The 27344-nt window shown below is 55.0% G+C and overlaps 1 protein-coding gene across 1 annotated transcript in view; it reads left to right on the top strand.

Annotated features, from left to right (window-relative positions):
• Nucleotides 1–27344, top strand: part of SMARCD2 (SWI/SNF related, matrix associated, actin dependent regulator of chromatin, subfamily d, member 2) — a 54969-nt gene continuing 27625 nt past the window's right edge. The window contains exons 1-7 of the mRNA XM_054014308.1: nt 1–198; nt 18493–18677; nt 20695–20737; nt 21763–21885; nt 22272–22391; nt 23026–23121; nt 26975–27076. Coding sequence (XP_053870283.1) covers nt 37–198; nt 18493–18677; nt 20695–20737; nt 21763–21885; nt 22272–22391; nt 23026–23121; nt 26975–27076 — 831 coding nt within the window. The 5' untranslated portion in view covers nt 1–36. The remainder of the gene's footprint in view (nt 199–18492; nt 18678–20694; nt 20738–21762; nt 21886–22271; nt 22392–23025; nt 23122–26974; nt 27077–27344) is intronic.

The following is a 27344-nucleotide window of genomic DNA, read 5'->3' on the forward strand; positions in this document are numbered from 1 at the left end:
CTAGTAAACAGCCGGGCCGCGGGGCCGCGGGAGCCGATGTCCGGCCGCGGCGCGTTCCCGCTCAGCCCCCTGACCCCCGCCCCCGGGGCCGCGCCGCCCCCTTCCGCCCCGGGGCCCGGCCTCATGCGGGGCGCCAGCCCGGCCGGAGCGGGGGCCGCCGGATACCGGCCCATGGGGCCCGCCGTCGTCCAGTACCAGGTGAGGGCTCCGGGCGGGATGGGGGCGGAGGAGGGCGCTGGGGGTGTGGTTTGGGGGGCTGGGGTTTGAGGAGGGCAATGTGGGGTGCGTGGGGGGGGCGCTGGAGGGGGAACTGGGGTGTGTGGTGTGGGGGGGGCTGGGTGCGTGGGGGGGTCACTGGGGGGATGGGGGAACTGGGGTGTGTGGTTTGGGGGGGCTGGGGTGTGGGGAGGGCAATGTGGGGGGGGCTGGGTGCGTGGGGGGATCACTGGGGGGAACTGGAGTGTGTGGTTTGGGGGGGCTGGGGTGTGGGGGAGGCCACTGTGGGGGCTGAGGGAGGGCACTGGGGGGAGTCAGGGGCTGGAGGTGGGTGGGGGGCTGGGAGAGGGCGCTGAAGGACCCGTGTGTGTTGCGGGGGGGGGCTGGTGGAGGGCACTGTGGGGGCCCGGGTACGTGGAGGGAGGAGCTGCCTGTAGCCCGGGACTGTGTGTGGGGAGGAGGGCACTGGGCAGGGGGCGGCCGTGGGAGAGGGGGGCGACTGTGTGTGTGTGTGTGGGGGGGAGGGCACTAGGGGTTGTGGGGAGAGGACTGGGGAGGGACCGGGGGAAGGTGCCATGTGGTGCTGGACAGGAGGAGGAGGGTGGTGGCAGCCCCAGGAAGCCCCCTTTGCTCCCCTGCCATGGGTGAGTTTCCTAGGGCCACACCTAGCTAAACACCATCCTTCCAATTTGCCCCTGTCCCTGCGCACTCCGCAGCCCTCCCCCGGGGAGCCACGCTCCGGCCCAAGGGAGGAAATGATTTCCAGTCCAGTGCCCTGATGGGGTTGGGCTCTCCACCAGCTGGAGTGCCTCTGCTGCCCGGGGCTGCGGCAGTGGCCCAGTGGCACGGCAGCCTTTCAGGTCTCTAGGTCTCGCACTGTTCAGTGCAGCAGTCCTTACACCACGGTGGCACCAGGTACACTCCGCTTTACAGAGTGGCCACCTGCCTCGGTTTCCAGGTACTCTCAGAACATGGCCCCACACAGAGCACGTTGCGCCAGGTTACACTGGGTCACGGCAGCAAAGTCTGCATTCAAAAAAATGTGTCACGCTTGTCATGCCAGGCACAGATGGAAAAACCTGCTCATGGACTCAGTTTCTGCCTGTGTATCCGGCAGCAGGCAGGGTCTAATTAAAACAGAGTGTGCAGCAGTAACCCGGGATCAAGTGGGCAATGGTTACACTACGTTAATTCCAGCTCCTCTGCTCTGCCTCTTATTCCACAACGTAATTTGGAAGAAGTAGGGAAAGGCGCCTAAGATGTCAACTGAAGAAGAATCTGTAACTTTGCTAATTGGGTCCTGAGACTTGGAGATCTTCCCCTATGGATGGATTTACCATGGGGCTGGATGTGATCATTCCATTTACTAGTTTAAAAAGAAATGGCTGTAGGAGGCCTACTTATGGACACCCTGTTCTCTAAAGCAGCGGGGAACTTGGGAGAGGTATATGGCTCCCCCCTCCAGGGACTCATGGGAATGAGCTCATGCTTCACTTCCTGTTTCTGAATTCGGCTGAGATCCTTTCAAGATGGCTCGGGGTGGGGTGTCTCCTGGTAGGAGCTGTCACTTGGGGGGTTGTTTTGTTTTGGAGAGGATGAAATGGAGATGGTCGCTTCTACTTGAAAGGTAATCAGATTATATTGACCAGAAGCTTGGTGGCTTTTATGGTGCCTAAAACAGCATTGTGTATGTTTGGGGGAAGGGGTTTGTGCATGAGAATCATTGGAAAATAACAGGACAGGAGACAGACCCCAATCAATTCTGTTCTGTGCTGTTTTGGTGCCCCGACCGGGTTCCCCGTACAAGAGTCTGGTATGTGCATTGCAGCTGGGAGCATGGCCTTCCAGCCTGGGTAGACAGACACACGTGGCTGAAAATAGCTGAGGCCCAGGTGACGCTATGGGCTAGCCACTCCAGTACAGACCCAGGGAGTTGGACAAGCTTGTACTCGGGTGGCTAGCCTATGGTGCAGCATCCACACTGATACTTCTAGCTTGCTAGCTCTAGTAGAGCTAGCCCATATCTATGTACCCGGGCTGGGAGGCACACTTCCAGCTGCAGTGTAGACATATGCTCTGAGGCTGTTCTGTGGAGGTGATAAAGCTGCTTGACAGAGGGGTGGGGTGGAGAATGGAGTTGCTTTTCTTGGGTCTTGTAGGGGAATGTGTGCATAATATCTATGGGTAGCTGTAGTACTCAATAAGAATGTGCTAGAATTCAGCCAACATCTCTCTTCTTCTCTCCCCCCCAAAAAACCCCCAACCAACAACAACAAAAAACCAATTGCATCAAACAGCCCTTTTCGCTTTCCCAGGTGCTGAGAGGAGGTAACACTTGGGGCTTGATTTGGCTACTTGGCAGCCCACTTGCTGCTTCACCTCTTCTGAGGTGGTGAGCTGGATCATGGACGTGCAGTAGGCCAGCAAGCAGCCCCTCTGCGCGCAGCTTTGGATGTTAGAACCTGCTTTAGAAAATGTTGGCCTGAATTGCTTGGTTAAGGTTGGATGGCAAGCCAGTGGGAGAGCTGGTAACAGAATCCTGATTCCCTTCCCTGTGTTTTAGTACAAGACTCTTCTTCCCCATACAGTTTCCAAAAAGTGCTATGGGATCTCTAACACATACCAGACTTGGTTCTTGGATTAACATCTCATCCTTAGGATGGCAACTGTCACAGTGCAGGGTGATATCACAGACTCTGTATTGTCAAATGAGAATTTTATTCCATTGAAATCTAGCATGTGATCAGTATGTTAAAGAAACTTTGTCCAGATGCTGTTGCAGATTGTCCCCTATGCAGCCTCTGTTTACGCCTTCTTTTCCCTGGTTCTCCATGGCTTTTAGCCACTTAAAGTCCATGAAAAATGGTGTTAGCAGATGAACGCTGACTCACTTGTGGTGTTGCTGTGCAAACGCTCTCTGTGTCAGCAGCATAGGATGTTGTAAACAGCCAGCAGGAACTGCTGCACATGAATCCATGTCGTGGGCAGCCCTGAGATTCACCTGGGGTTTGTGGGACGGTCATTCTGTTTGTGTGAAAGCCAAACCTTTCTGCAGACAGCTAAGTGTGAACCTCAGGCGACGATGGTGTTTTCTACTGAAGTTTCTCCAGTTCCCCTGTTTTCCGTTTCCCCTTTAGCAGAGCTCTCATGTAAGTCAATATTTACGCGCATGTTTTGCAGCTATAACAGCTATGCCCACATTTTAAATTTCCTGCATATAGTTTACCTGAAGAAAGTTGGACAGATAGTGGAAACAAATGGAGGGAGAGGGAGAAGGTTTCTGCTTACCAGAAACTTCTATGCTCAAACTCTGTTCATTATTTTTTTTTTTAACATCATCTTAATAACATTTTTAAATCTGAAGCAGGGAATGGACACTGGTCTCTGGAGTGGAGCTGGCCAGCGAGCCGAGCTAGGGAAGTTTGGGAGTCAGTGAAACAACTGTCTGTTGTCTAAAGCGTTCTTTGTGAGGAGTGTAATATTATAACTGTCACTCAAACTCTCTGCTCTCAGCCTGGTCATGCTGCTGGGCTCCTGCATGCTGGTGCGATTCGCTTCGAGCAGGCTGAAGGGTTGGGTAAAGCTCTCTGCCAGTGTTTAGGAGACCTGATTGTTCTACAGTCTCCAACTAGCCCATCTTTCACCCCTCTGCTAGTCTCCACCTCCAGGTCACCAGCCCACCCCCATTTATATCCACAAATTAAAAAACAACACATCCCCCAGCCTAGGAAATTTCCACATTGAAAACATCATTAACACAGAGTTAAGGCTGTTCAAGTTATTCCCTCAAACACCAAAAAGCGAGGAAATCTCAAATCAAGGTAATATACAAAATTCTGAGCATTAACCCACTAGGGTCCCAACTCTTGACCACGCTAATGTGCTGTAACATGCGCTTTCCTTTCAACGGTATCACCCACAATGCTCCAATCCTAGTATCTTTGCATACTGTACAACTTCTGTGTTCTGTCTGTCTGGTGTAGAGTACACCTCTACCCCGATATAACACGAATTCAGATATAATGCGGTAAAGCCGCGCTCCAGGGGGGCAGGGCTGCACGCTCCGGTGGATCAAAGCAAGTTCGATATAACGCGTTTTCACCTATAACACGGTAAGATTTTTTGGCTCCCGAGGACAGCGTTATATCGAGGTAGAGGTGTATGTGGAGATGCTAAGATGGTGTCATTAAACAAGTCAATAAAGACCCACATCTGACATTTGTGGAAGGTGCCATAGGGCAGGACAGAGGTATGCTGACAAGGGTTTGTTGAGATTTAGGGCTGGGATAACAAGGGGTGCTGTGGGTCACGATTGGGATGCATTAATAGCGACTACATACTTGTCTCCACACTGGCTGGCTGTAGAGAGTAGTATCAGCCCTTCACTTTCATGGCTGTTCCTCACTGGAGCCTCACAGCACTAGATCAGATGGGGGTGCTGCCATCTGTTCTGTGCATCTGGAGAACGTTGGCGTAGGCCCCATGGCTGCATTAGATTCAGACCTGGTGTGTCTTGGTTTAGTTGGGGACTTACTCCACAGTTCAGACTCTGAGGGACACAGTAACCATCAGTGACTTGGGTCTGTGCCGGGGAGTACTCAGGGGCTCTTTAATTGGTGGATTATTAACATGATACGTTAATCCTTCTACATCCTTGTGTATCACTTGGCTGTTTCATTAACAGCTCGAGCAGGGAGTTTAAGCAGATGGCTCGTCTCGGCGTCAGGGGGGTTTGTCTCTGTTAATCCCCCATGCATTAGTGACACCAGAGTCTTCTAACCTGGTGGTTAGTTACTGGCGTTCCCAGAATAGCCAGACCCTTGTCCTTTGCATGGCGTCCAGCAGTCGAGTTTAGACAACAAAGGGGGGTTGAGTAAGAGGATCAGAAAATGGACGATTATTCAAGCTTTGCCAAGGTGCTTGGCACAATACAGAATGAGGAGACCCGGTCAGTGCCTCCCACGAGCTTGCCAGCTAATTCTGACACATGGGCGTCCAGAGGAGTTGGAGGCAGTGCAGGGCCCTGGCAGAGGTCACTGCTGAAGGGCTTAGCAGAAGGGGTTTTGAGGGAAGGGTTTGAGCAGTGGTGCTGGGGACTGTACGATCATGAGGAGAACTGCATCCTAAGCATAGAAGGAGTCAGACAGAAAACTGGCTACAAAGGGGGACGCTTGGCTAGAGTGAAGGCAACTGGTGAGCAGAAAAAAGACAAGTCTGGAGACGGGCAGAGTCTTGATAATGAGGCGGTGAGGCCGGAGCTTGTTGCAGCTGGCAAGGGAAGCTCTCGAAGGGATTTGAATAAGGGAGTGGTGCGGTCTGAGGAACCAGTGAGGAATTTAATTGCAGGATTTCTGCTGTGCTTTTCACCTCGAAGGTGGAAGTGCAGCCATTAGAGGCTGAGTCCCAGGCTGAAATGCTCCATCTTGATCACACAGGGACCCAAGTGCCATTTGTACTCTTCAATGCAAATTAGGTGATGGTTTAATTCAGTCAGAATTAGGGCATCCTTCATGTGCAAGGGCACAGATCTAATGTTGGGCCTAAGCTATCCGACCATGTTAAACTGGTTACATTCTGGTGAAGAAAGAGCCGGCTTTATGATACAGTGCCTTCAGTTCTTTTATGTAGGACCTCTACAAAACTGTTGTGCTCTTTGCTGCCCCTAGTGGCTCTGCCCTATAAATTAAAAAGAAGAACAGGAGTACTTGTGGCACCTTAGAGACTAACAAATTTATTAGAGCATAAGCTTTCGTGGACTACAGCCCACTTCTTCGGATGCATAAATTAACTATCTCGGGTGCTGATGTTATGCCAGAGTAGAAATAGAACAGAAAGCTACATGTTCCATTTGCTGAATGAGAAAGATCTTCTTTCCAAGGTGTTTAGAGGCTGTTTGAAATAAGAGTTGTTTGTTTGTATTGCAGTAGCACGCAGAGGCCCCATAGTGCTGTACACACAGTGAGGCAGTCCCTGCCCCAGAGAGCTTAGAGTCTCACTGGGATACGATTTAATGGGTGTAACGCACAGTGAAGGGAGTATCGGCAATAGGAATACATGGTTATCTAAGGCAGCTAGAAATATATTTCACAGGAGTTTTTAATGTGAATCTGCACCAGGCCACTTGTCTGTGGTGTAGAAGTTGGCTCCAGTGGAGGGACTCGAAGTGGGGTGTCATGGACAAAGTGCCAGGCCAAGAAGATTTCAGCAACAGCAGCATTTTGAATGACTCTGGGAAGGGATCAGGGTTGCTAGGAGTCAAGATGAGAGCGAATGACCTGGACTAGGGTTCTAACCGAGCAAGGGACTATCTGTCCTTTAAAAACAGCGACATGGATGTGCTGTTACGCTGGGGTGTAACCCTTCCTTTCCCGAACGGCGGTGGTTTGAGAGGGCAGGTTTCATCCGAGAGATTATACATCTGAGTTAAACTTTGTATGGTCGCTTAAATCATCTGCTTTTCCTTTTGAGGAGGGAGAGGCAACAGTGAGTCATACCCAGCCCTTTGCCTCCAAGTGGAAAGCACCTGAGGTGGTGAGATTGGAGTTAATCTAGATTTAAAATCTCTGTGAAACCTGCTGTCTGAGGCTTCCACTCCACCCATCATCAGTTCTTTCTCTGCTGCCTCTCTTGAGAAGCGCCCCCACCCTACCCCTTTCTGCAGATATTCCCGCAACTCCTCTCTTTTCTGTAGTCTTCCTTTCCTCAGCCGGGGTCTGGAGAGGGCAGTCCTTACCAGGGGGGCCAGTTCAGTGATCTGTTTCCCGTCTGAGCTTCCTGTGGGAATGTAGTCCTGCTGCTAACTGTGGCCTGTGGTGTAGAAAGCTAGTCTTTTCAGCACTCCCTTTTGGGTGAGAATCGTACTCCTTTCTTCTTATTTCATTTTGCCTTAATGCTTGGGCTACAGATTAAATTCCACAAAAACCTGAAGTGGGTTTTTTACCCACGAAAGCTTATGCCCAAATAAATCTGATAGTCTTTAAGGTGCCACCGGACTCCTCGTTGTTTTTGTGGAGACAGACTAACGCGGCTCCCCCCTCTGATAGATAAAATTCTTCTCCCCTTCGCTGTCTCCTTCCTTTCTCGGATTTGCTTGTGATGTTTTCACTCTTGCATTTACTTTTTACTGGGCCGTCTCAGTTTGTCTCTTTCCTCTGCCTGTCCGAGACCATAAAGTGTGTGAGTCTGTCGTCTTCTGTGATGTTTTGCATGCAGGATGGCATGGGTTTAACATGGTATGTGGCAGGTGCAGAAGTCTCAGATTATACAGACGTTTGTACAGTGCGCTGGGGAGACTGAATGTCAGAAATGGATTTTTTTACTCGTATTAAATGGACCCTGATGTGCAGCATAAACTGACTTGTTTCTCTCCCTTCCCTCGGTCTCCCCCATTCTCACCCTGGGACCTTGCGGTAGCAGCGAGCAGTAAAGCTGCCATTGTGAGTTCTGGCACAAGCGTTGCTTCATGCCCGGATTGAGTTGAAGGTAGAATCCTCTGACCTGTAACATCTGTGGCTTCGCAAGCAAATCTGTCAGGACCCAAAAAGGACCCAAATCTCTCGGCTGGTGCCTGCAGCATCGCCAGCCCGTGACTAAATTCTGCTCCGTGGTTCTGGCCGTTACTTTGTTCCCAGTCCCTTTTATTCACTACCCTCCTGTCTTCAGATTTTAGCGCAGGAATAGCCTGACTTCTGGAGTTCCTTTTCTAATGAAATACAACTAATCTCCAGTCATGCAAATCCTGACCCCGCCGCAGTCTCCTTACACCAGGGGTTCTCAAATGGGGGGTCGGGACCCCTCAGGGGGTCGTGAGATTATTACATGGGGGGTCGCGAGCTGTCAGCCTCCACCCCAAACCCCGCTTTGCCTCCAGCATTTATAATGGTGTTAAATATATCAAAAATGTTTTTAATTTATAAGGGGGGGTGTCGCACTCAGAGGCTTGCTGTGTGGAAGGGGTCACCAGTAAAAAAGTTTGAGACCCACTGCCTTACACAGCTGTAGTCCTGCTAGGGGAGAAGTCTGTACTGGGATTTCCAGGAGACCAGGCAACATCTTAATGTTGCCTTCCTCTGATACCTTCTGTTTGAAGGTTTTAATGCCCTTGAACAAACTGAGCTTCCTGATGTCCCTGGGGAGGCAGCTATTATCCCTGTTCTACAGACTGGCAAACTGAGTCGAGGGGAAGTGAAACAGCCATAGACTCAGAATGCCACGCGGGCGTTGGCCCTTCTGCAGCATGGATAATGTAGCTTCAAAATCCAAGAGATCTCTCGCATCATTCTGAAAGCTGAGCTGAAATCCTGTTTGAACAGGGTTTGTTTTGCATGTCAGAACAGTAAACATTGCTGTTTGGCTTATGGGGATTCTGGAGGAACATGCAGAAATTGCCTTCACTGGGCATCCATCCAGGCCTTGCTTCCAAAGCCCCAAGCAAGAATACATGTGGCTCTCTCCATAAATGTCAGTGTACACAAAGTTGGATCACACGCTTCTGCCATGTCAGGAAAGCCCCATTTGCTCTTTGTTCTTAAAGGCTACACTGGATTCAGTTTTGGGAACTGACGGATAGTGACAGTAACTACGGCCTGTAGGATCCTGAAATGCAAACCAGAGCAAGGACCATATTCTGGTCTGCGCCAGGCGTACCATGGACCTCCCCCTGTCGCAGCAACCTGTCTGTTTCAGTCACCGTTGATTTCCTACAACTTTCAACCATATCCCCTGCCCACTGCCTGCCTTGGAAGTGCTTTCTGTGCACGTGTTCTTTGCGGGGAACTTGATACTGCATCCTAGTGGCACCACTCCTCATTTTCATTAGACAGATGAGGTCTTTTGGATTATCCTTTCCTTAGTCCTGGGCACTGAGTGTGTGTTGCTCCTTGGTGTTAAGTTGTAGAGAAGAGCCATTACATTGGGACAAAGAGGAACAGAGAATTAGGGTACGTCTATATTTACCTCCGGGTCCGGCGGTAAGCAATCGATCTTCTGGGATCGATTTATCGTGACTTGTCTAGATGTGATAAATCGATCGCGGATTGATCTCGGAAGTGCTCGCCGTCGACGCCGGTACTCCTGCTCCGCGAGAGGAGTACGCGGAGTCGACGGGGGAGCCTGCCTGCCGCGTGTGGACCCGCGGTAAGTTCGAACTAAGATACTTCGACTTCAGCTACGTTATTCACGTAGCTGAAGTTGCGTATCTTAGTTCGAAGTGGGGGGTTAGTGTGGACCAGCCCTTAGAGACTGTCTCTTCCCATTACTTTCTGAATCACTCTGTTTCTTTCTTTAAACAATGTGTGACTCAGGCTATATCAACACCACAAAGATGAGTCAACCTGTGTTAGGTTGACTTACAGCCATCGCTTGAATTACTGCGGTGGTGCATGTCCACACTACTCTCCTTGGGTCGGTGGTGCACATTCTCACCAGGAGCACTTCCACTGACCTAAGAAGGGCAGCATGGAGAGCAGAGAGCCTGGTCTCTCAGCTCCACTGGCAGCTCCCTGCCCCACAGGCTCCTGGGCTCCCAGCAGGCTGCCTGCCCCCACCTCCCTGTTCCCAGCTGAGGAGGAGTGAGATGCAGCGGGGGTCTAGCTGTCCAGCTTTCACAGCAGAGCCATGGCATTGACAAGAATGACAGCCGACAGCTGATGTAAGGAACCCCAACAACACCGACACAAGCCCTGAGCCTCTCGCTGAGGTGGTTTTATGATGTCCACATAGCAGGGGAGTTACATCGGTGGGAGGAGCATTGCACCGTTTTGTCGACAAAACGGTGTAGTGTAGACAGGGCCTCAGACTGTCTGGCTTGGCTTCTCTCTGCTCACCGAGCACTGAAGTTAGTTCTCCCCTTCGGTTCCCTGCTTGCAGCGTCTCCAGTTCCTGGCCTGCCCCCTTCTCAAGAGGAGCCCTTGGCAGGCATGTAGGTTTCTGTCATGCAGGCAAATGTTAATCAGGAAGCATTCCAACCTCATGTTACTTCTGAGGGAACTGACGCCAAGCAGGGCTCCCAAAGTGCAAGAGGCCTATGCATTGATCTGGAATGAACCACTCCACTGTAGACTGCTCCATCCAGGCTTTCAGCTTCTGGAGGGAATAGAAGCAAACATTTTCTATCCCACTTCCAAATGGCTCCACTCGTTCTCTGTTGGGAATTCTGGACGTTGTCCAACATCTTCCTTGGAGTGTAACGTCTGAGCTTTGCCCTTAGCTTAGCCCGTCAGCTGGAGTAATGTGAGGAGTTCTAGGTGGCAGGGTCACTGATCGAGGACTGTGGAGACTAGAGACCCTTGCAGACCCCAGTCAGGATGGGCATTATGTGCTAAGAGCTGGGACTCGCTTTGATGATGCTGGCTGTAACACACAAGCCAGTACCATGGATACTGCTGGTAGAACTCAAACCAGTAGGGGCTTTGCTCTGTCCTTGAGAGGATTCTCTAAGCAGCTGTTTAACAAGGCCGCAAGGATAAACCAGGAGATGGGGAATCTACTTGTGTGATTCCGCCTTTCCAGTTCCTCTCACGCAAGGGATTGAACCCAGGTCTGTGATGTGCTGCCTGGACAGAGGGCTGAATCTGAGCTGTGGGTGAAGACTGCTCAAGCACTAGTGGACGTGATGCCGAAGTCAAGCATCAAAGATCCCTTTGTCATGGTGCTGACCCTTCATTTACAAACATGAGGCCTCCCTTCTCCCCACTGGAGCCGTGTGGTCTCTGCAGGCTTCCCCATGCCAGGTCAGCTGCAAGAAATCTTCATACAGGCTGTTATCACTCATGGCAAGCTTTCAGACACACCCTCTGAGCTGACTCCAGGCTCCTCCAAGTCCCTCCCCAAAGAGATCTCCTTTTCCTGCCCAAGCTTCAGAAATCTGACCAAATAAAATAGCACAGTGAATGAGGTGGACACGTCCCAAGAATGACAGTCAGGGGTTGGTTACTTTAGAGCAGGGGTTCTCAATCCTTTTCTTTCTGAGGCCCCCGCCGACATGCTATAAAAACTCCCTGGCCCAGCTGTGCCACAACGTTTTTTCTGTATCTAAAAACCAGGACCATTGTTGGGGCAAGCAGGGCAATTGCCCAGGGCCCCACACCACAGGGGGCCTTGCAAAGCTAAGTTGCTTAGGCTTCAGCCCCACGTGGCAGGGTCAGGGCCCTGGGCTGCAGTCCTATGTGATGGGGCTTTGGCTTTCTGCCCTGGGCCCTAGTGAGTCTAATACCAGTCATGCTTTGCGGACCCGCAGGTGGCCCCGGACCTCTGGTTGAGAACCACTGCTTTAGCGTGTGTATGTGAGAGGAATAGCAAGTTATGAGATTAGGAGTTGGGGATACCACAGAGCCATTGCACCCTGGCTGGCAGAGACTTGGCCAGGCCCTGGCCTTTGGAGACCTCCTCTCACTTGGGCAAGCTTGTCATAGGCTTACGCCAGAAAAATTACCAGCCTAAACTACACAAGTCAGCTTTAGGGCTGCGTCGAAATAGTTGCCCTGTGTGAATTTCCTTGCTGTTGATAAGCCTGAAAGTCAAGCTGGGCATCCCCCTTCTGTTTCACCACAGTGAAGGTTCTTTCGAGTGATTGCACATGTCCGCCCATTCAGTTCTTGGTGAGCATGAGCCCTGCGCACAGTCGCTGGAAACTTTTTTCCTCTGGCTTGACTGCCCTCAGCTGCTGCGTGTCTGCTCAGCTGACCCCGAGCTCCCTCAGTTCCTTCTTACCGCCGGTGATGGTTCTTGGAATTGCTTGGCTTGCCTTAGCCAGTGCTCTGCGTGTTCACTGTAAATTAATTCTAGAGTTTTCTAGTTTTATGGTGTTAGTACTTAGTTAATAATGTAAGTTTTCTTTTTTGGCCAGACTTAGGTTTTTTCCATTACACTGTACCAAGGGATGCCTCGTCACCGGCTTCAGGCTCTGCGTCTCTCGGGTTAGGCCGGTGCCTGTAAGTGACCCACGCTCAGGCTGCCTGAAGTGTTTAGGAGAAGCTCGTATTCAGAATCATTGCCAGATCTGCAAAGACTTTAAGCCTCAGACAAGGAAGGACAGACAAGCCAGGCTAAAGTTTTTGCTCATGCTAAGACCTCTGTCAGAGCCCAGTAGGTCAGACTCTGCACCGAGTGCCTTGGCACCAGTTAGATGCCTCCCAGTTGCTGGAGTCCCAGCACTGCTCATCCTCTCCAGTGCCTAGGAAGAGGCATAAAACCCCTAAGCAGGCCGCTGGGAGGGGAAGGTTGCTGGCACCAATGTCATCTAGGTGTGGGGATAAGAGTAGAGTACAGCCTAAAGCCAAGCACTCCCCTTCTCTGGCACTACCAAAGCTGGCAAGCATTGATTCCGGCACCATGGCAGGTGCTGTCGAGGCCAGAGCCTGAGGGTGTGCCTGCTACATCTGCGGCACCGCACTGTCCCGAGACCATCTTGGTACTGACCATGCCGGATGCATCTACAGCAGCAAGAGATCTGCTGAACCTTTCGGTGCCGGAATTTCCAGTGGTGCAGGAGACCATGCTCTTGGTACCAGCAACATCAGTGCACCACCTGGTACTGTCAGCCTCTGTTACCTCAAATTGCATGTCCGTCGATGCCATCCAAGGGGAATCCTGTAATATGGGCTGTACTGCATCATTCTCCAATTCGGCGTTGGTCTTTGGCACCATCGGGAGCAGCCCCTCCTTGGTCAGCGGAGGGAGAGTCATTGTCCTCTGGATCAGAGGTTGGCTTCTGTGTTTCCCAGCTTCAGAACTGCTCTCATTACTCTCCATTGAGGCACTACCTTCAGCGGGAGGACCACTGAGGGGGTGGCCAGGAGGTCTCTGGGGCCCACTGCCAGACCAATGGCCTTTTTGGAACCCCTGGAGTTTCCCACCAGATTCTAGGTCATACATAAGACTTCCAGTTCTTTGTCCTTGGCGAGGTGGGGGACACCTGCTCACCAGGCACCACCTGTTCCTGAACCCAGGACCAGAATCTTCATTGCCTTGTTGACATTTTGGCCCCAGCGGGGCCGTTGTGTGGCTTTACCTATTAACGAGGCAATTAGGAACCCTGTTAAGGCTCTCTGACAGACCCCTTTGTCCCTTCCCCCTACCTCAAGAAGGGCCAAATGTAAATACTACGTGCCTTCCCAGGGGTTTGAATACCTCGTCCACCCCTCTGGGCTGTCTGGTGGTGTCAGCAGCTAATGAAAGGGAGCAGCAAGGGGCGACCCATAAATCAAAAACCACACACAAACTAGATCTGTTCGGTAGAAAAGTTTATTTTAGCGTGGGGCTGCAGCTCAGGATTGCCAGCCAGCAAATGCTTTGGGGCCAGTATGATTTTAACGTGGGGGACTTCTTGTTAAAGTTCAGAGACGTGATGCTGGAGACGCTAGGTGGGAGTTCTCCTCAGTTGATGAGGGGAAATCTGTAGCGAGATCTTTTCTGTAGGCTGCGCTGGATGCAGCAGACGCGGCGGCTAGGTCCATGGCTTCTGCAGTGGCCGCACATGGGAGCTCTTGGCTGCAAGCCACGGGGCTTCCCCAAGAGGTCCAACAGACTTTACGGCACCTGCCCTTGGAAGTGGCGTTGCTGTTTTTGCAGCAAACTGAGTCTAAGCTCCATGGCTTGAGGGGCTCTAGGACCACTCTAAAGTCTTTGGGATGGTACCCTGCAGCCCCAGCCAGAAAGCTTTCTGGGTAGCTACAGGAGGGGGGGCCAAACTGCTTTATACGATCTTTAAGGACAAGGTGTACTTGCACCCTCCTCCGAGATGTCTCTCTAAAATGGTATCTAATTTGCATATTAACCTGTCAGTTTACTTACCTGCATTTTACCCAGAACCACAGGCCAATAGAGAGGAGCAATGTTTGCACAGCTCTGGTGTCAGAAGAGCGTTGACTTTCTACGTAGACAGGACTAAACAGTTTTGTTTGTCACCCCAACTACTTGTGCCCATAGCAGACAGAATGAACGGTCTCCCGCTCCCTTTGCAAAGAATTTCATCTTGGAACTTCCTGCACTCATGTTTATGAGCTGGCAGGCGTTTCACTGCCAGGGAGACAGATAGCACGTCCCACAAGATCACAGGCAGCCACAACGGCATTCCTTCTGCAAGTCCCTAACCAGGACATTCGTAAAGCAGCGGCTGGTCTTCAGTTCACACCTTCGCATCCCCTTATGCCATTCCTCAGTATTCCAGAGACGATGCTAAATTTGGACGAGTTGTACTCCAGTCTGTGTGCACATGAACTCCGATCCCTTCTCCCACATTACGGCTTGTGAGTCACCGAAAGAGGAATGCACATGTGCAATCACTCGAAAAGAAAAACGGTTACTAACCTTTTGTAACTGTTGTTAGTCAAGATGTGTTGCACATGTCCATTCCACGGCCCGCCCTCCTACCCCTCTGCATTGTAGCTGGCCGGCAAGAAGGAACTGAGAGAGCTCGGGGGCGGCTGGGCTTGTGCAAGTGGAACTGACTGGAACGAGGGAAACGTTTAGTGGTGGTGATGTCCAAGAAGGAATAGATTCCTGCCTGTGCGGACTGTGTCGGGCAATCCGGAGTAAAAAGCAGTAAAACTGATTTGTGTCACTCAAGCCAGCAGATCGGATTTCAGTGCACGCGTGGGGGGTTGTGTGTGGATCTGTTGACGATGCCGTCTTGACGTTGTTGCTTATCAGAGCAGAGATGCGCTTTAAGATGGGGCCACTGGCTCAAGCATCTCTTGCCTCCCCTCCCCCCCCCCCACAGCACCACCTCAGTCACAAGAGCCATCAGTGGCTGGCTGCTCTCCAGCCTCCGCAGCGTCTATCCTTTAAGCAAGTTGGGGGAAAGAGGGGGAAGCTAGCAGGGCAGGAGAGGAAAAACGGGGGAAGAGAAATTAAGAACTATGGGGAGGGAGCAGAGCGAGAAAGCGGCAACAGTGCTGTGGGGGAATGGGCAAGGAGTGGGCCCAACTGGGGGAGCTGGAAACCACCAAACAAGGCCCATAAATGTCCCCAGAACAGCTTCATTTTATTTACCAGGTAAAATGCTAAGCAGTTTGTTTAACAATCTAGTTGGTGATTGCTCTCCGTTTGGGAATATTGTTCAGCTTGCTGGGTGGTGCCAACAAAGGAAATCGGAAGCAAAATGAATTAATTTTGCGCAAGTTCTACACAAGCATTGCCCCTTAGAATTCATTCTGGTCTGCGTTTTCAGTGACAGGTGGAATTGTTGAAATTAAATGTTGGAATCTAGGCGACTGGAATTCCCCATACTTCACAATGGGGGTAACTGGAAGATTGCCCAAGGTGACTTCAGGAAGCGCTATGAATAGAGCCCAGATCTCTAGTAAGATAGAACTAAGGCTTAGCCATTTGCCACAGTGCCTGTCAGCATGAATGTGCCACATTTATGTGCTTGTCTATCCTGTCTGTAATCCTGCGCCATGCTCTACTCTAGAGCCATTAATATAACCTAGGAATTCTGATACTCTTCTGTGGACCAGCCCCAAGAGGGCACCATGACAGTTTGCCAGTAGATTATACAACTGTTTGTGAAACAGTAATGGCCTGTTGGGCAGCAGCCTACTTCTGCCACTAGTTGCTCCTTTATCTCAAGTGGAGGAGGTATATACTGTGGATCTGAAGGTCCTGGGTTCCAGTGTGTTGACAGCCCATGTAGGGTTAAAAAATGTGATTGTGCATTGTGACAAGTCTGCAATTACATGGGGGTTGAATTACGATTGCCTGGGCAGCCTTAAACTTGGCACTTGCTAACTTTGGGTGCCTGACTTTGCAACCTTAACGTGTTTAAACGTGGACTTTTACAATATTTTTATAGGACCTCCTGTGAAGTTGGCGCTTGTTGAGAAACTGGAGGCCTCCGAGCATATCTAGCAGCTGTCAGAACCTTTCACTTGTAGCTCACCAGTTTGCATCCAGCCCAGCTGAGCAGGGAGTAGAAACCGTGCCTGTTTAATGGCTCTTTGGCTTCTCTAGGAGATGAGTTGGGTGGGACTCAGTTCCTGTTCCCGCAGTCAAAACCCAGATTTTATGCTAATTGGTGAACTCAGCCGAGTGGTCGACAACTGTGAGAGCCATGGAGACTGAACTGCTCCTGTTACGCCTAGAATCAGTGTCTCGCCCCCTTGGGCAGTGTGTGTAGGAGGCTTGTTCTGGAGAGGGCTTTAGTAACTAGGGCTCTCCAACGCTCGCTACGTCACCCGACATCCAGCTGAAGTTCTGGCTATATGCAGACAAGCTCATGTAGAGCTGCACAAAACCTGGCCGTGATGTGCACCCCGACAGTCATTCCAGAGTGCACATCTGGAACAGAGAGCCGCAGCCCGGCCAAACGGGTCCCTCTCTGTTTTACTGCAGGGTTTCGTTGTGTTTGCGGCAGGCTGAGCAGAAATCCCTGTTCAGGAGGTTTTGTGTTTGGTGGCCGAGTGTGCCGGGTGCCTTACGCCTCAGGGCCGGCAGCTGTGCCTGTTGAGCCCCTGGGCAGCTCTGCTGCTTGTCCGTTACGCGGCTCTTATGTTGAGTCAGTTCCCCGAGCTCGTCTCCCTCGGAGGGAGCGCTCCCCACACAACGGCTCAGTCCGTTTTTCTTCCGTGCTGTCCAACCCCATTCGTCACATGCAGGGCCCAAGCGAAAGCAGCCGGGGAACAGTGGGGGTTGTCTCGGCATGTTCTGGAGCTGCCGGCAGCAATGAAATGTTGTCCTGCTGGCTTGGTGACTTTCCCAACCACACAAGCTCCTTGGCATTAGGGAGCCCGTTCTTAATATCTCAGAAAGCAGACCAAACAAACCAGGGAGCCCTGCGGCATTGGCCAGCCAGCGGCCACACTGGCAGTTTGTCAAGCACCCAAGGGCTGCACTTCATGTAGGTAACATGAGGTCAATTGCAGCCTTGTGTGCAGCAGGCTGCGGGTCCCAGCATGCAATGCTCTGGTTTGCTCTGGGTGCCCTGGAGCGTACCTGTCTGGGCCCGGCTCTGTGTGGAGGTGGATCCTGGAGAGGAGGTTGATGCGTGAAGTTGTGGGCTTACAGCCTCCAAGGAATGCGCTGCTGGATCCCCGGGGGGATCGCGAGATGAGGCCAGAGGTTACAGGATCAAGCTCGTACCTCCTGAGGGGTCGTCAGGGCTCATTTAATGTCCCACAAACTGCCCTGGCCCCCATGCAGCCTTTGTCACCCAATCAGATACCATCTGCCTAAAGGTCCGTGTAAGTGGGCCAATGGGCCATTAGGGAACTGGATTTTCCTTGGTACTGGGGCTGTCAGGAGAGAGGACCCACCTTGAGCCATGCACACCCCCTCTGGGCTTGTGGCACTCACAACCAGAGCCGTGTGAAGGCCATTGCCATGCTTTAAGAGGCCGTTGTGTGCCCTGAGCCAAGGCACTGCAGCACTCAGGCAGGCACCAGGCTGGTCCAGAGCCAGAACCTCCCACCAGGAGCTGCCGAGTGCGATATGGGTCTCGGGGTGCGCATCCCATGGTGCCCTTGCTCCCGTGTGGTAGGAAATCAGCGTGGTGGCCTAGTTACTGCAGGGAGGGCCTGCCCCAGAGCAGGGAGCCTCGTTCTGTGCTGAGCCTGTGTCCCTCCCCTCCTCCTCCCAGAGGGAAGTGAAAGTGGCCAGGCCTGTGGTAGAACCTGCCTCGACCCCCACAGGGGGTTTCCCATGTACTGACAAGTCCGTTAGCGGGTGTGTGTGTGTGTGTGTGTGTGTGTGTGTGTGTGTGTTCCCTGCGGCTTGCACTTCTGCATTTTCTGTTCCAGTTCCCTGCTTGTATTTTCTAGAGTAGCAAAAGCTGCAGCTCAACCCATGATGGCACTTTGTGACGACCCCCCCCCCCCCCACAGCTCAGCCAGTGTGCCCCCCCCCACTGCAGCTCAGCAGGTGATGTCGCTGTGCTCCCTCATCTCAGCAAGTGACATCTCTCTGGGCCCCCGAGCCGCCCCCTCCGCCCCACTGCCTCTCTGTGCTCCCCCCCACACCAGCCTAGGGTAAAACACAGGTGTTCGCAGTGTCTCCGGTCTAGCCTTAGGAGTTGATTAGCAACCAGTTCTCTGTGTCAAACCCAAATGTCGAGGAGCCCTCACCTTGTGCAACTGCCCCTCCTCCGTCACTTTTTGGCTGTGCCGCTGCTCTGCGCCGTTGCCCTCCCCCGTGAGTGCATGGAGTGGGGTGTTCTCCCAGCGCCTGCATGTTCCGTTCTGTGCTGCAAGCAGCTGGGTGCACAGACTCCTGGGCCGTGTGGCCTGCTAGAGCCCAGCAGGGGACTTGCCAAGGTAACCGTGTCTCCTTCTCTCCTGCTAGCGTCCTGGGATGCCGCCGGGGAGCCGGATGCCCATGGCAGGATTGCAGGTGGGATCCCCGTCAGGACCCCCCTATGGAGCCGCCTCTCCGATGCGACCAGGAATGCCACAGTCGATCATGGATCCCTTTCGAAAGCGCCTGCTGGCTCCGCAGGCGCAGCCCCCCCTGGCAAGCCAAAGGCGAGGGTAAGGGTGTCCGTGCTGGTGACCATGTGCCTGACCTCGGGATGGGGCCGGGGTGGTCAGTGCGCTGGCTCTGGCCTGGGCCGCTGCATCCCAACCAACCCCAGTTCTGCCAAGGGCTCTAGGCTGGGAGCACGTCCCTGATCTACCTCTGCCTCCATTTCCCCAACTAGTGCCCTTGCAGGGGAGCTGTGGGGATCCAGTGCCTGTCACTTGCTAATCGCCCCCTGAGCGGCACTGAGAACTGTGCCCCCCCCCCCAAACAAACACCACAAAAGCAGTGTTGGTGCGAGTGGGGCTCCTGCTGTCACCCTGCTCTGGCAGGCGCCCAGACGCAATGGGAGCTCTGGGTCTCTCCTGAGAGGGGCTGTATGGTGTGTCTGCCCCACGCCCCTGCCACGCTGCTGGCTGAGCAGAGGGAAGCCCTCTGGGGATTGCTGTGGGGGTGGAGGCTGATAGCCGAAGTCAGGGCCTGTGGCAGCCAGCTTTCCGGCACGCAGCGTTCACTTGGCCTCTTCCCCCTTTCGAGCCGAGCGGCCGTGCCAGCACATCCGGAGTTGTTTACAGTGCTGTTAATCGCTTTGCTCTGTTTCTGTTTTCATGAGGGTTTGTTGATTGTTTCTCAGGGGCCCCAGGGCAGGTTCTCCTGGGTCTAATGGAGGCTGCGGCCTGGGTCCCGGGTTATTTCAAAACCTGAATGAAGGTGCATTACCCCAGCTTTGCAGCTCCCTTTAGCAGAGCCCAGCTGTACTGTATGAGGCCAGAGCTCCCGTGCTCTGGGAATCGATGCAGGTTTCCATGCTGTCACAGAGCTGGCTGCCGGCACCTGGGGAAGAGACTCACTCAGGGAAATCACTGGCTCAGTGCGTCTGGGTGATGTTCCTGAGCAGAGGTGGAATTTAGATAAATGGGGAAATGCAGCTGGCTGAATGAGGGGCGTGAAAGCAGCCGATTGCCAGCAGTGTCCCTGTTTCTGGGGGAAAAACCCCTGAGAGTCCTTCGTTTGCCTCCTGTGATCTCCACAGCCCGAGCCAGGCCTGGGCTGGGGGGAGGAAAGGTGGAGCGAGGGACCCCTTCCCATGGCATGAGCTCGGCCTCTGAAGGATGGGCAGCGTGGCATTGCGCTCGGACCCATGGCATACACTGCACTGGCTCTGCTCCCTTATTCGCTGCCGATCTACTGGACCAGGGCTCCCCAGAAGCCTGAGATAGTGCAGGAGGCAAATGTCCAGAAGCCCTCTCCCTCGCTCTGCCTCCTTCCCAGAGGGGCAGGTACATTTGTCAACGCTACAGCTCCAAACACTGGACCTCCCGGCTTCCTGTGCTGACCTCCCCTCTCAGCCGCCAGCTGACGGTCAGCAGAGAGGGCATCATCATAGGGTCCGAGGTGCCTCAGGGCAGCGCGAGCCGAACTCTGAAACCTAACGAGGACAGTTCACGTATCCACAATAAGTGCTTTGCTGATTGCCTCAGCAGAAATGTCCAGCTCTTGGAGGATGTTGAGAGGTGCTGGGATACTCCCCGCTCTCCCCATCCTGCCCCTTGCTGTTAGCCAGAGCACTGCTGTGGTGCATAGAGGTAGCAAGACCCAAGCTTGGGGGCATTCAGGTGACAACCCCCATCTGTTATGAGCTGTCTTGACTGACCAGTCTGTGATGTGTCTTGTGCACTGCTGAGCCGCGGAGACGGCGTGGCCTAGAAACTCCAGATCTGTTTGGTTGATTCTCGTGCCCTCAGCAAGGAGTGGAGTCTTCAGGGGATTCAGGGCTGGCTCGGTGGCTGTCTCTCCATGATTCGAGAGTTGCTGTGACCCTCTGAGTTCCAGACTGAAGTTACTGGAGCTGCAGGCCACTGTGACCAATAACAAGCTGTGGTACAAATGAGGCGGTGCTGAGAGGCAGGGTGGTGTGTGTCTGCAGAGCCCCAGTGCATGGGTCTCTGGTCTGACGTGGGTGTTAGAAGCTGCTCAGAAGTTCAGCCTGTGCTCACCTAATGCTGCCGTTCTGTGTGCTGCTTGCAGGCTGAAAAGAAGGAAGATGGCGGACAAGGTCCTACCACAGAGAGTAAGTGCTGCTTCCCTGCTGAGCGAGGGTGCCTGGCTCCAGCCCTGGAGTGGGGTGTACTCATGCCAGTGGAATGGGAATTGTAGGAGGAATGGTTTCTCTTTGTTATGTGCCCGGGGTCTTGAGGCACCCTCAGTGGGGTGGAGATGAGGGGAGGTGAAGTGCCCTCTGTAGCAGCAGGAGAAGATGATGCCCATGGGTTAGGGGCTACCCAGGGTGGGTCTGGGGGAGAGCAACAGTGCCTTGGTTTCAAGAGCCCTGCTGGACCTCCTGAGCAGTTGTTCCCATTCTGAGCCTCTGGTCTTGTTGACAAAGGCTATTCCACTGGGGTGTTTGGTGTGCCCGGCCCTTGCCGGTGCGAGATCACCTGCTGGGCTTGAGCCCTAGGCTGGCTGCAGAGTGGAGAGGCAGGCTCCGAGCTGGGTGGCAGTGCCCAGGGGGGCAGGAACGTGCCGCCAGCCCTGGTTGGCGAGCGCCCTGCTTGGAGTGCTTGGCAGGTGCATTGCAGGCCCATGCTGGGCACGCGTGCAGTGACGCTACTCCGGAACGAAATGACCTCCTCAGAGATGGACTGTGGGGCAGGTTTGTCTTCGCGCCCGCCTGCTGGGGCGAGCCGCACAGCTGTAGAGTGTTAGTCAGGGCCTGAACAGCTGGGATACCTAGCTTCAGACGCCCCAGGCATTGTGGGTGGGGATGTGAGCTGAGGTGTTGAGGTCATGGTGGTCAGGTCCATTCAGCTGGGGTGGGGATTTCAGGGTGTCCCGGGGGTTGTCTGGGGTACTGGACAGCTTTTCCAAATGGCATCAAGACCGAGCTGGGCTCCCACCTTGCCGGGCTCCATGATGCTAGTGACTCTGGGCTCAGAACCGTGACTTGGGAGCTGCTGCTGTAGGGTTTGGGGGCAGCGAGCCGTAACATGTGCACGGCCTGGTGAGGGCGGAGACCGGCAAGTCGTCCCTGCAGGGAAGGGACAGGCATGCAGTGCGGGCCCACGGCGGTTCTGTGATGGGTTCTCTGTTTGGTAGATCCGGGAGCTGGTCCCAGAGTCTCAGGCCTACATGGACCTTCTCGCCTTTGAGCGCAAGCTGGATCAAACCATTGCGCGGAAGAGAATGGAAATCCAGGAGGCCATCAAGAAACCCCTCACGGTGCGTAACAGCCCCTGTTTGGGATCCAACTCTTGCTGGAAGGACATATAGCCATGAGCCACATGCAAAAATAGGGGATGGAGCTGCCCCATCTGAATGGGGCCCACCTTGCTCCCGGGCCTTTCTGAGATACGCATGGAGGAGATGGCTCTCCAGTCAGCTGGGACCAAGACCTTTGTGCAGCTCGGGGGCAGCACGGGCAGATTGCAGCCAAGGTCTGGCCTTGTCGGTTCCTGTGTGCATGCTTCTCTCCTGCCCCCTCCCCGATCACTATGCGAGATGGTGCTCCCCCTCCCGGCAGCAGGTCTCTGTAGGGAGAGGCTCTGGGATGGGTGCTGGGTGCTCGCTGAATCTGGCATGTTCCTCTGTTTCTCTCCGCACTGCAGCAAAAGCGGAAGCTGCGGATTTACATCTCCAACACCTTCACCCCGGGCAAGGAGGAGGGGGACGGCAGCGAGCGCGTGGCCTCGTGGGAGCTGCGCGTGGAAGGCAAGCTCCTGGAGGATGTAAGGACACTGACTGCCAGCCTGGCAGCCTCCACGCCGGCTGGTGCTGCACGGGGGAGCTGAGAACTGTCCCTGCAGCTGTTCAGCCCCCATCTATCCCCACCCATGTTCGGAGCCTCTCAAAGCCCAGATCTTCCCTTTGATAGCCATGGGACAGGGAGCAGCGCTGGCCTTGTCCGGGTTCTGGACTTGGCCTGTCTGACCTGGCTGTGAGGGAGGCTGTGTATGTCCACACGGCACCTGATACTCTGTGCAGAGCCCCACACCACTGGCAGCACCCCCTTGCCCCCTCCCAATATGCCAACAGGTTCCCAAGCCCTCCCCCAGAGTGGCCTCTCCATCGCACCCCTTCCACAGCCTGACATTGCAAACTCCCAGCCCCCCTTCCCTGTGCCCCATGTGTCACTGGAGCTTGATCAGGGCCTGGCACAGCTCTGTGCTCCCTGGGCCCCACAGCACCAATGGCAGTTCTGATGTGCCCACAACCATCTCCGAGCAGCCAGCTGAGGTGCTGCCTGTGTAGCCCCCGCCCTGTCTGTCTGAGGACTGGGGCTCTGGTTATGGCCTGCTGCACTCCTGCCCCCTGGCACTGGGGAAGGGCAGGCCGAGCACTGCACCGGTTCCTCTCTTTCAGCCGAGTAAGCAGAAGAGGAAGTTCTCCTCCTTTTTCAAGAGCCTCGTCATCGAACTGGACAAGGAGCTGTATGGACCAGACAACCATCTGGTGGAGGTGAGGCGCGCCTGGCAGCTGCTGCGCAGCTCAGGGTGGAGCAGCCGTCTCCTAGCAGCGCCCGCAGCGGGTCTCTGGCCTGCGGGCTCCTGGGCTCCTCGGGGGCCTGGGGCTGGCTCTGTTGCACGCTCCATGGTGGGGGTGGAAGGATCCTTTTGGCCAAGACTCAAATGGCCCACGGGAGACCATTAGGCAGCTAATTCCCCCCTGAGCACTTGGTGTCCCCCGGGCTAGTGCCTGGAGCAGGGAGCCGGCAGCAGGGCCGTAGTGCTGGGGCGGGGAGCCGGCAGCAGGGCCGTAGTGCTGGGGCGGGGAGCCGGCAGCAGGGCCGTAGTGCTGGGGCTGGCATCTAAGCGGCTGCACCGGGCCCTCCCTGCAGGGAGTGGCTGGTGCTTGCTCTGGCTCCAGCTTGTGGCTTTGTTTTGTTTGTGGCGGTGTTGGCCCGTGGCCCAGACTGAAGTGGCAACAGCATGGCCTGGCCTGTCTCTCCTCCCCCGCCCCCACCTGGAAGACTCCCAGCAGCAACGGCCTGCAGCTTTGCTGCCCCGCCCCACCAGCCCTCTCCCTTAACCTCTTGGGGCCCAGTGCAGGTTGGCAGAGGAGAACTGGGAGTGGGGTGGGGGGCAGTTTTCAGAAGTGGCGTTGGTGAGAGGAGCAGCCTGTGGGGCCCTTGGGGTGGGCCAGGTGCAGTTGTGGGCTGGGTGAGGTTCAGGTGGGGCAGGGGAGGGTGGGCAGGGGGCAGTCAGACCAGGGGCTGCGGGAATTTGGCAGCCTGAGCTGCAGGGAGCAGGAGGGGGGAGAGGAGCCCGAGGACAGGTGAGGTGCTGGGTGAAGGAGGCAGCCCCAGCCCGAGCTGCAGCCCTAGCAGGACCAGTCGGAGGGGCCTGGTGCCGGAGTTGGGCTGTCCCAGCACTGTGGAAATGGCCCTTGGGGTCTGGGCAGGGCAGCACTGGGCAGGCCGGGACGGCGACTGCTGCCTGCACCAATGCTTCTGCTTGCCATGTCTAGATTTCAAAAAGACCGGGGGCAGGAAGGGGGCTCGTGCAGTACTGCCCCGTAGATGGCTCGTGGCTTTGCTGGCACTAGTTTGTGTGTCACCTCCCCACACTCCATGTGTTGAATGACTCTTGCAGCCTCTAGGGCCTGGGAGATCCAACGGGGCACTACCCTGCCCAATACCTGCTCCTGACAAATCCCTGCCCTGAAATCCACTAAGTGGAGCTCTGTGAGGCCAGATGGGAGGCTAGGGGTCCAAGTGACCCTACATCAGCTCTGCTCTTGGGATGGAGCAGGGCAGGAGAACTGGGTCTCCAGGGGTCCTCTGGTGAGCTTCCTAGGGCTCTGTGGGGTGCTGTAAGGGGCTGTACACCGGTGCTCTCCGTCCCCCCCCCCCATGCGAGGGGAGGATTCCCAGCAGCAGTGGGGCCCGCACTAGACACTTCCAGCTTTGGTGGGGCGTGAGAATCCCAAACTTAGCATGGTTGCTGGTCTGGGGCTAATGTTGCCTGTCCCAGCCCTCAAACGAATGTCCTCGTCGATCTGCTTTTTACCTGGGTGGCCCTGGGAGAAGTAGGAAACCTCTGGGAGTGTGATGTGCGACTGGCCTGTGAAACTTTACTGCCCGAGCTGTCACTGGGCCAAGAGCTTAGCACCTGGCAGACCGTGAGCTGGACAGTGAACACTGGAAACTGTCCCTGTCCCAGGCATCAGCCAGCCTCTAACGGGGTCAGAGACACCCCCGTCCCCACCAAAGCAGATCGTCCCAGAACTGCCTCCTGCATGTAGTGTGGGCTGCCAGGCTAGATGGACCTCGGCTCTGTTTCTGTGTTAACTTATAATTCAGGGTGGGGAACCTGCAGGCTGGATCCAGCTTCTGCTTCATTTCAGCCGGCCAGCAGCAAGTCTCCACACTGCAGGCCAGAAGCCCTAAGCCTCACCTCTCCTCCCCCTCCCCTCCCCCGCTGGACTGGAGCCGCGAGCGCTGGCTTGCTCCACTGCAGGGGGCGGGTTGCCAGGCCATTAAGTCTGGTTGGCTCCGCGAAGTGACCAGAAGCAACTGGCATGTCCCTGTGGCCCCTAGGTGCAGGGGTGATCAGGAAAGCTCCGTGTGCTGCCCCGGCTCCGCAGCTCCCGAGATACAGGGACCGCAGGCACTGCGCAGAGCCTCCTGGCCCCTCCGCCTAGGGGCCGGACATGGCGGCCACTTCTGGGAGCAGCACAGAGCCAGGGCAGGCAGGGAGCCTGCCTTAGCCCTGCTGCGCTGCCGACTGGGAGCCGCCTGAGGTAGACGCTGCCTGGCCAGAGCCCGAACCCCGGGTCAGAACCCCCTCCCACACCCTGACTCCCTCCCAGACCCCAACCTGCACCCCAACCCCCATCCCCAGTCCTGAGCCCCCTCCTGCACCCAAACTCCCTCCTGCACCCCCACCCATGCCCCAACCCCCTGGCCCAGGTCAGAACCACCTCACACACCTTAACTCCCTCCCAGATGCCCCAGCCCTGGGCCCCCTCCTGCACCCAAACTCCCTCCCATAGCCTGCACCCTGAACCTCCTCCCACACTCCAACCCCTTGGCCCCAGCCCGGAGCCCTCTTCTGCAGCCCAAACCCCCAGTCCCACCCCAGAGCCCGCACCCACAGCCAGAGCCCTGACCCCCTCCTGCACCCCAGCGCAGAGCCCCCTCCCACATGCTGAACCCCTCACTTTTGGCCCCACCCCAGAGCCTAGGGGAACCCTGAGCCTCTGCATCCCCCTGTGGAGCTGTGTGAGACCCACAACTGATTTTTTTTTTTCTGTGGGTCAGTGGCCCCTGATAGAGAAAAGATTCCCCACCCCTGTCATTGTTGATTTGAACAGTTTCTGAAGCTGCTGTAACAGGTCTGTGATCGCCAAGATCTGCCTGTTGGACAATTTTGGAGGGGGGGCGGGTCCCGGGAATAATGGGTCAGGGGGTGCTATGTGCTCCATGGCACAGTGGGACCCAATTCTGCAGCGACACTAATGTATTCAAGCACTGCAATACCCCTCTGTGTACACACGCCCCCCCACCCCTGCGTGATTCCTCGCTGATAGTCCTAGGGACCTTCGACGGGGTTCTCCGCTGTACTCTCTGGGTGGCTCAGCTCCCTACCTGAGAGAAGTGAGGCAGGGCCCAGTCTCAGAGCTGTTGTTCCAGGCTGGCTGCAGACTCCAGTTACGCTTGGTTTGTGTTTTTGAGCCTGTCTGCACCATACTGGTTTTTGTTAGAGTTCAGGTGCTGGGCTGCGGTTCCGTGGCCGGTCCTGGGGCCCGGGAATACACAGCGCTGTACTCAGAGCTGCTTATAGAATTTAACTCTGATTCTCCTTCCCACTCTAGTGTGATAGCTGCAGGGCTGTTGACTTGTGTTTCCAGCCACAGCTCTGCTAACGAGTGGTTTGTGTGAACCCCGAACAGTGATAGCCTGGGTTTCTGTATCCCCCCTGGGCCCGTCGGAGCCGGGAGCTCTTTAGAAACCATCCGCAACCCCAATCCCCGGGGTAGAGGGCGGCAGGGAAGTGGGACACATTGAGCTGTACAAGCGTGCAGGGTGGGTTTTCAACCAAGGACGGGCTCAAACTCAACTGCCCTGGGATGTTTCAAGTCTACTCGGAGCAGCTGGGAGCTGGGTTTTCACAGACCCCTGCACGGCAATCCGGTCGGTAATCGGCCAGGGTGCCAGCTCGAGGCCGCAGGGTGCAGAGAAGGCTCCAGCCCCAAGCTCCCTGGCACTGGGTCAGGCTCCAAACTGCTGATGTTGATGTAACTAGCGAATAACGTGTGTTGAGCGCCCCCTTGTGGTCTTGGCAGTAAATCTTGGTGGCCTTTTCCCTAGTGGCACAGGATGCCCACGACCCAGGAGACCGACGGCTTCCAGGTCAAGCGCCCCGGCGACGTCAATGTGAAATGCACCCTACTGCTCATGCTGGATCACCAGGTGAGGCTCCAACTCCGCTGCTGCCCAGCCTGCCTGCCCTGGGGAAAGTCCCTCCCCTCTAGCAGCAGGTAATGGCATGGCTGACCCAGAGCATGGGGGGGGGGAGAGGGCTGACTGGCAGGGGCCATCCCTGGGGCAGATCTCCTGAGCAGCCCATCGAGTGACTTTAAGGAGCCAGGGAGGGGGGGTCCCCAGCAAACATACGTAAAAATACCTGCCATGTGGTGCATGCTGGGGCATCCCAAAGGCAAACCATCTGCTTGTCTTG

Source organism: Malaclemys terrapin, chromosome 25, assembly GCF_027887155.1.
Source record: "Malaclemys terrapin pileata isolate rMalTer1 chromosome 25, rMalTer1.hap1, whole genome shotgun sequence".
Taxonomy (NCBI): domain Eukaryota; kingdom Metazoa; phylum Chordata; order Testudines; family Emydidae; genus Malaclemys; species Malaclemys terrapin.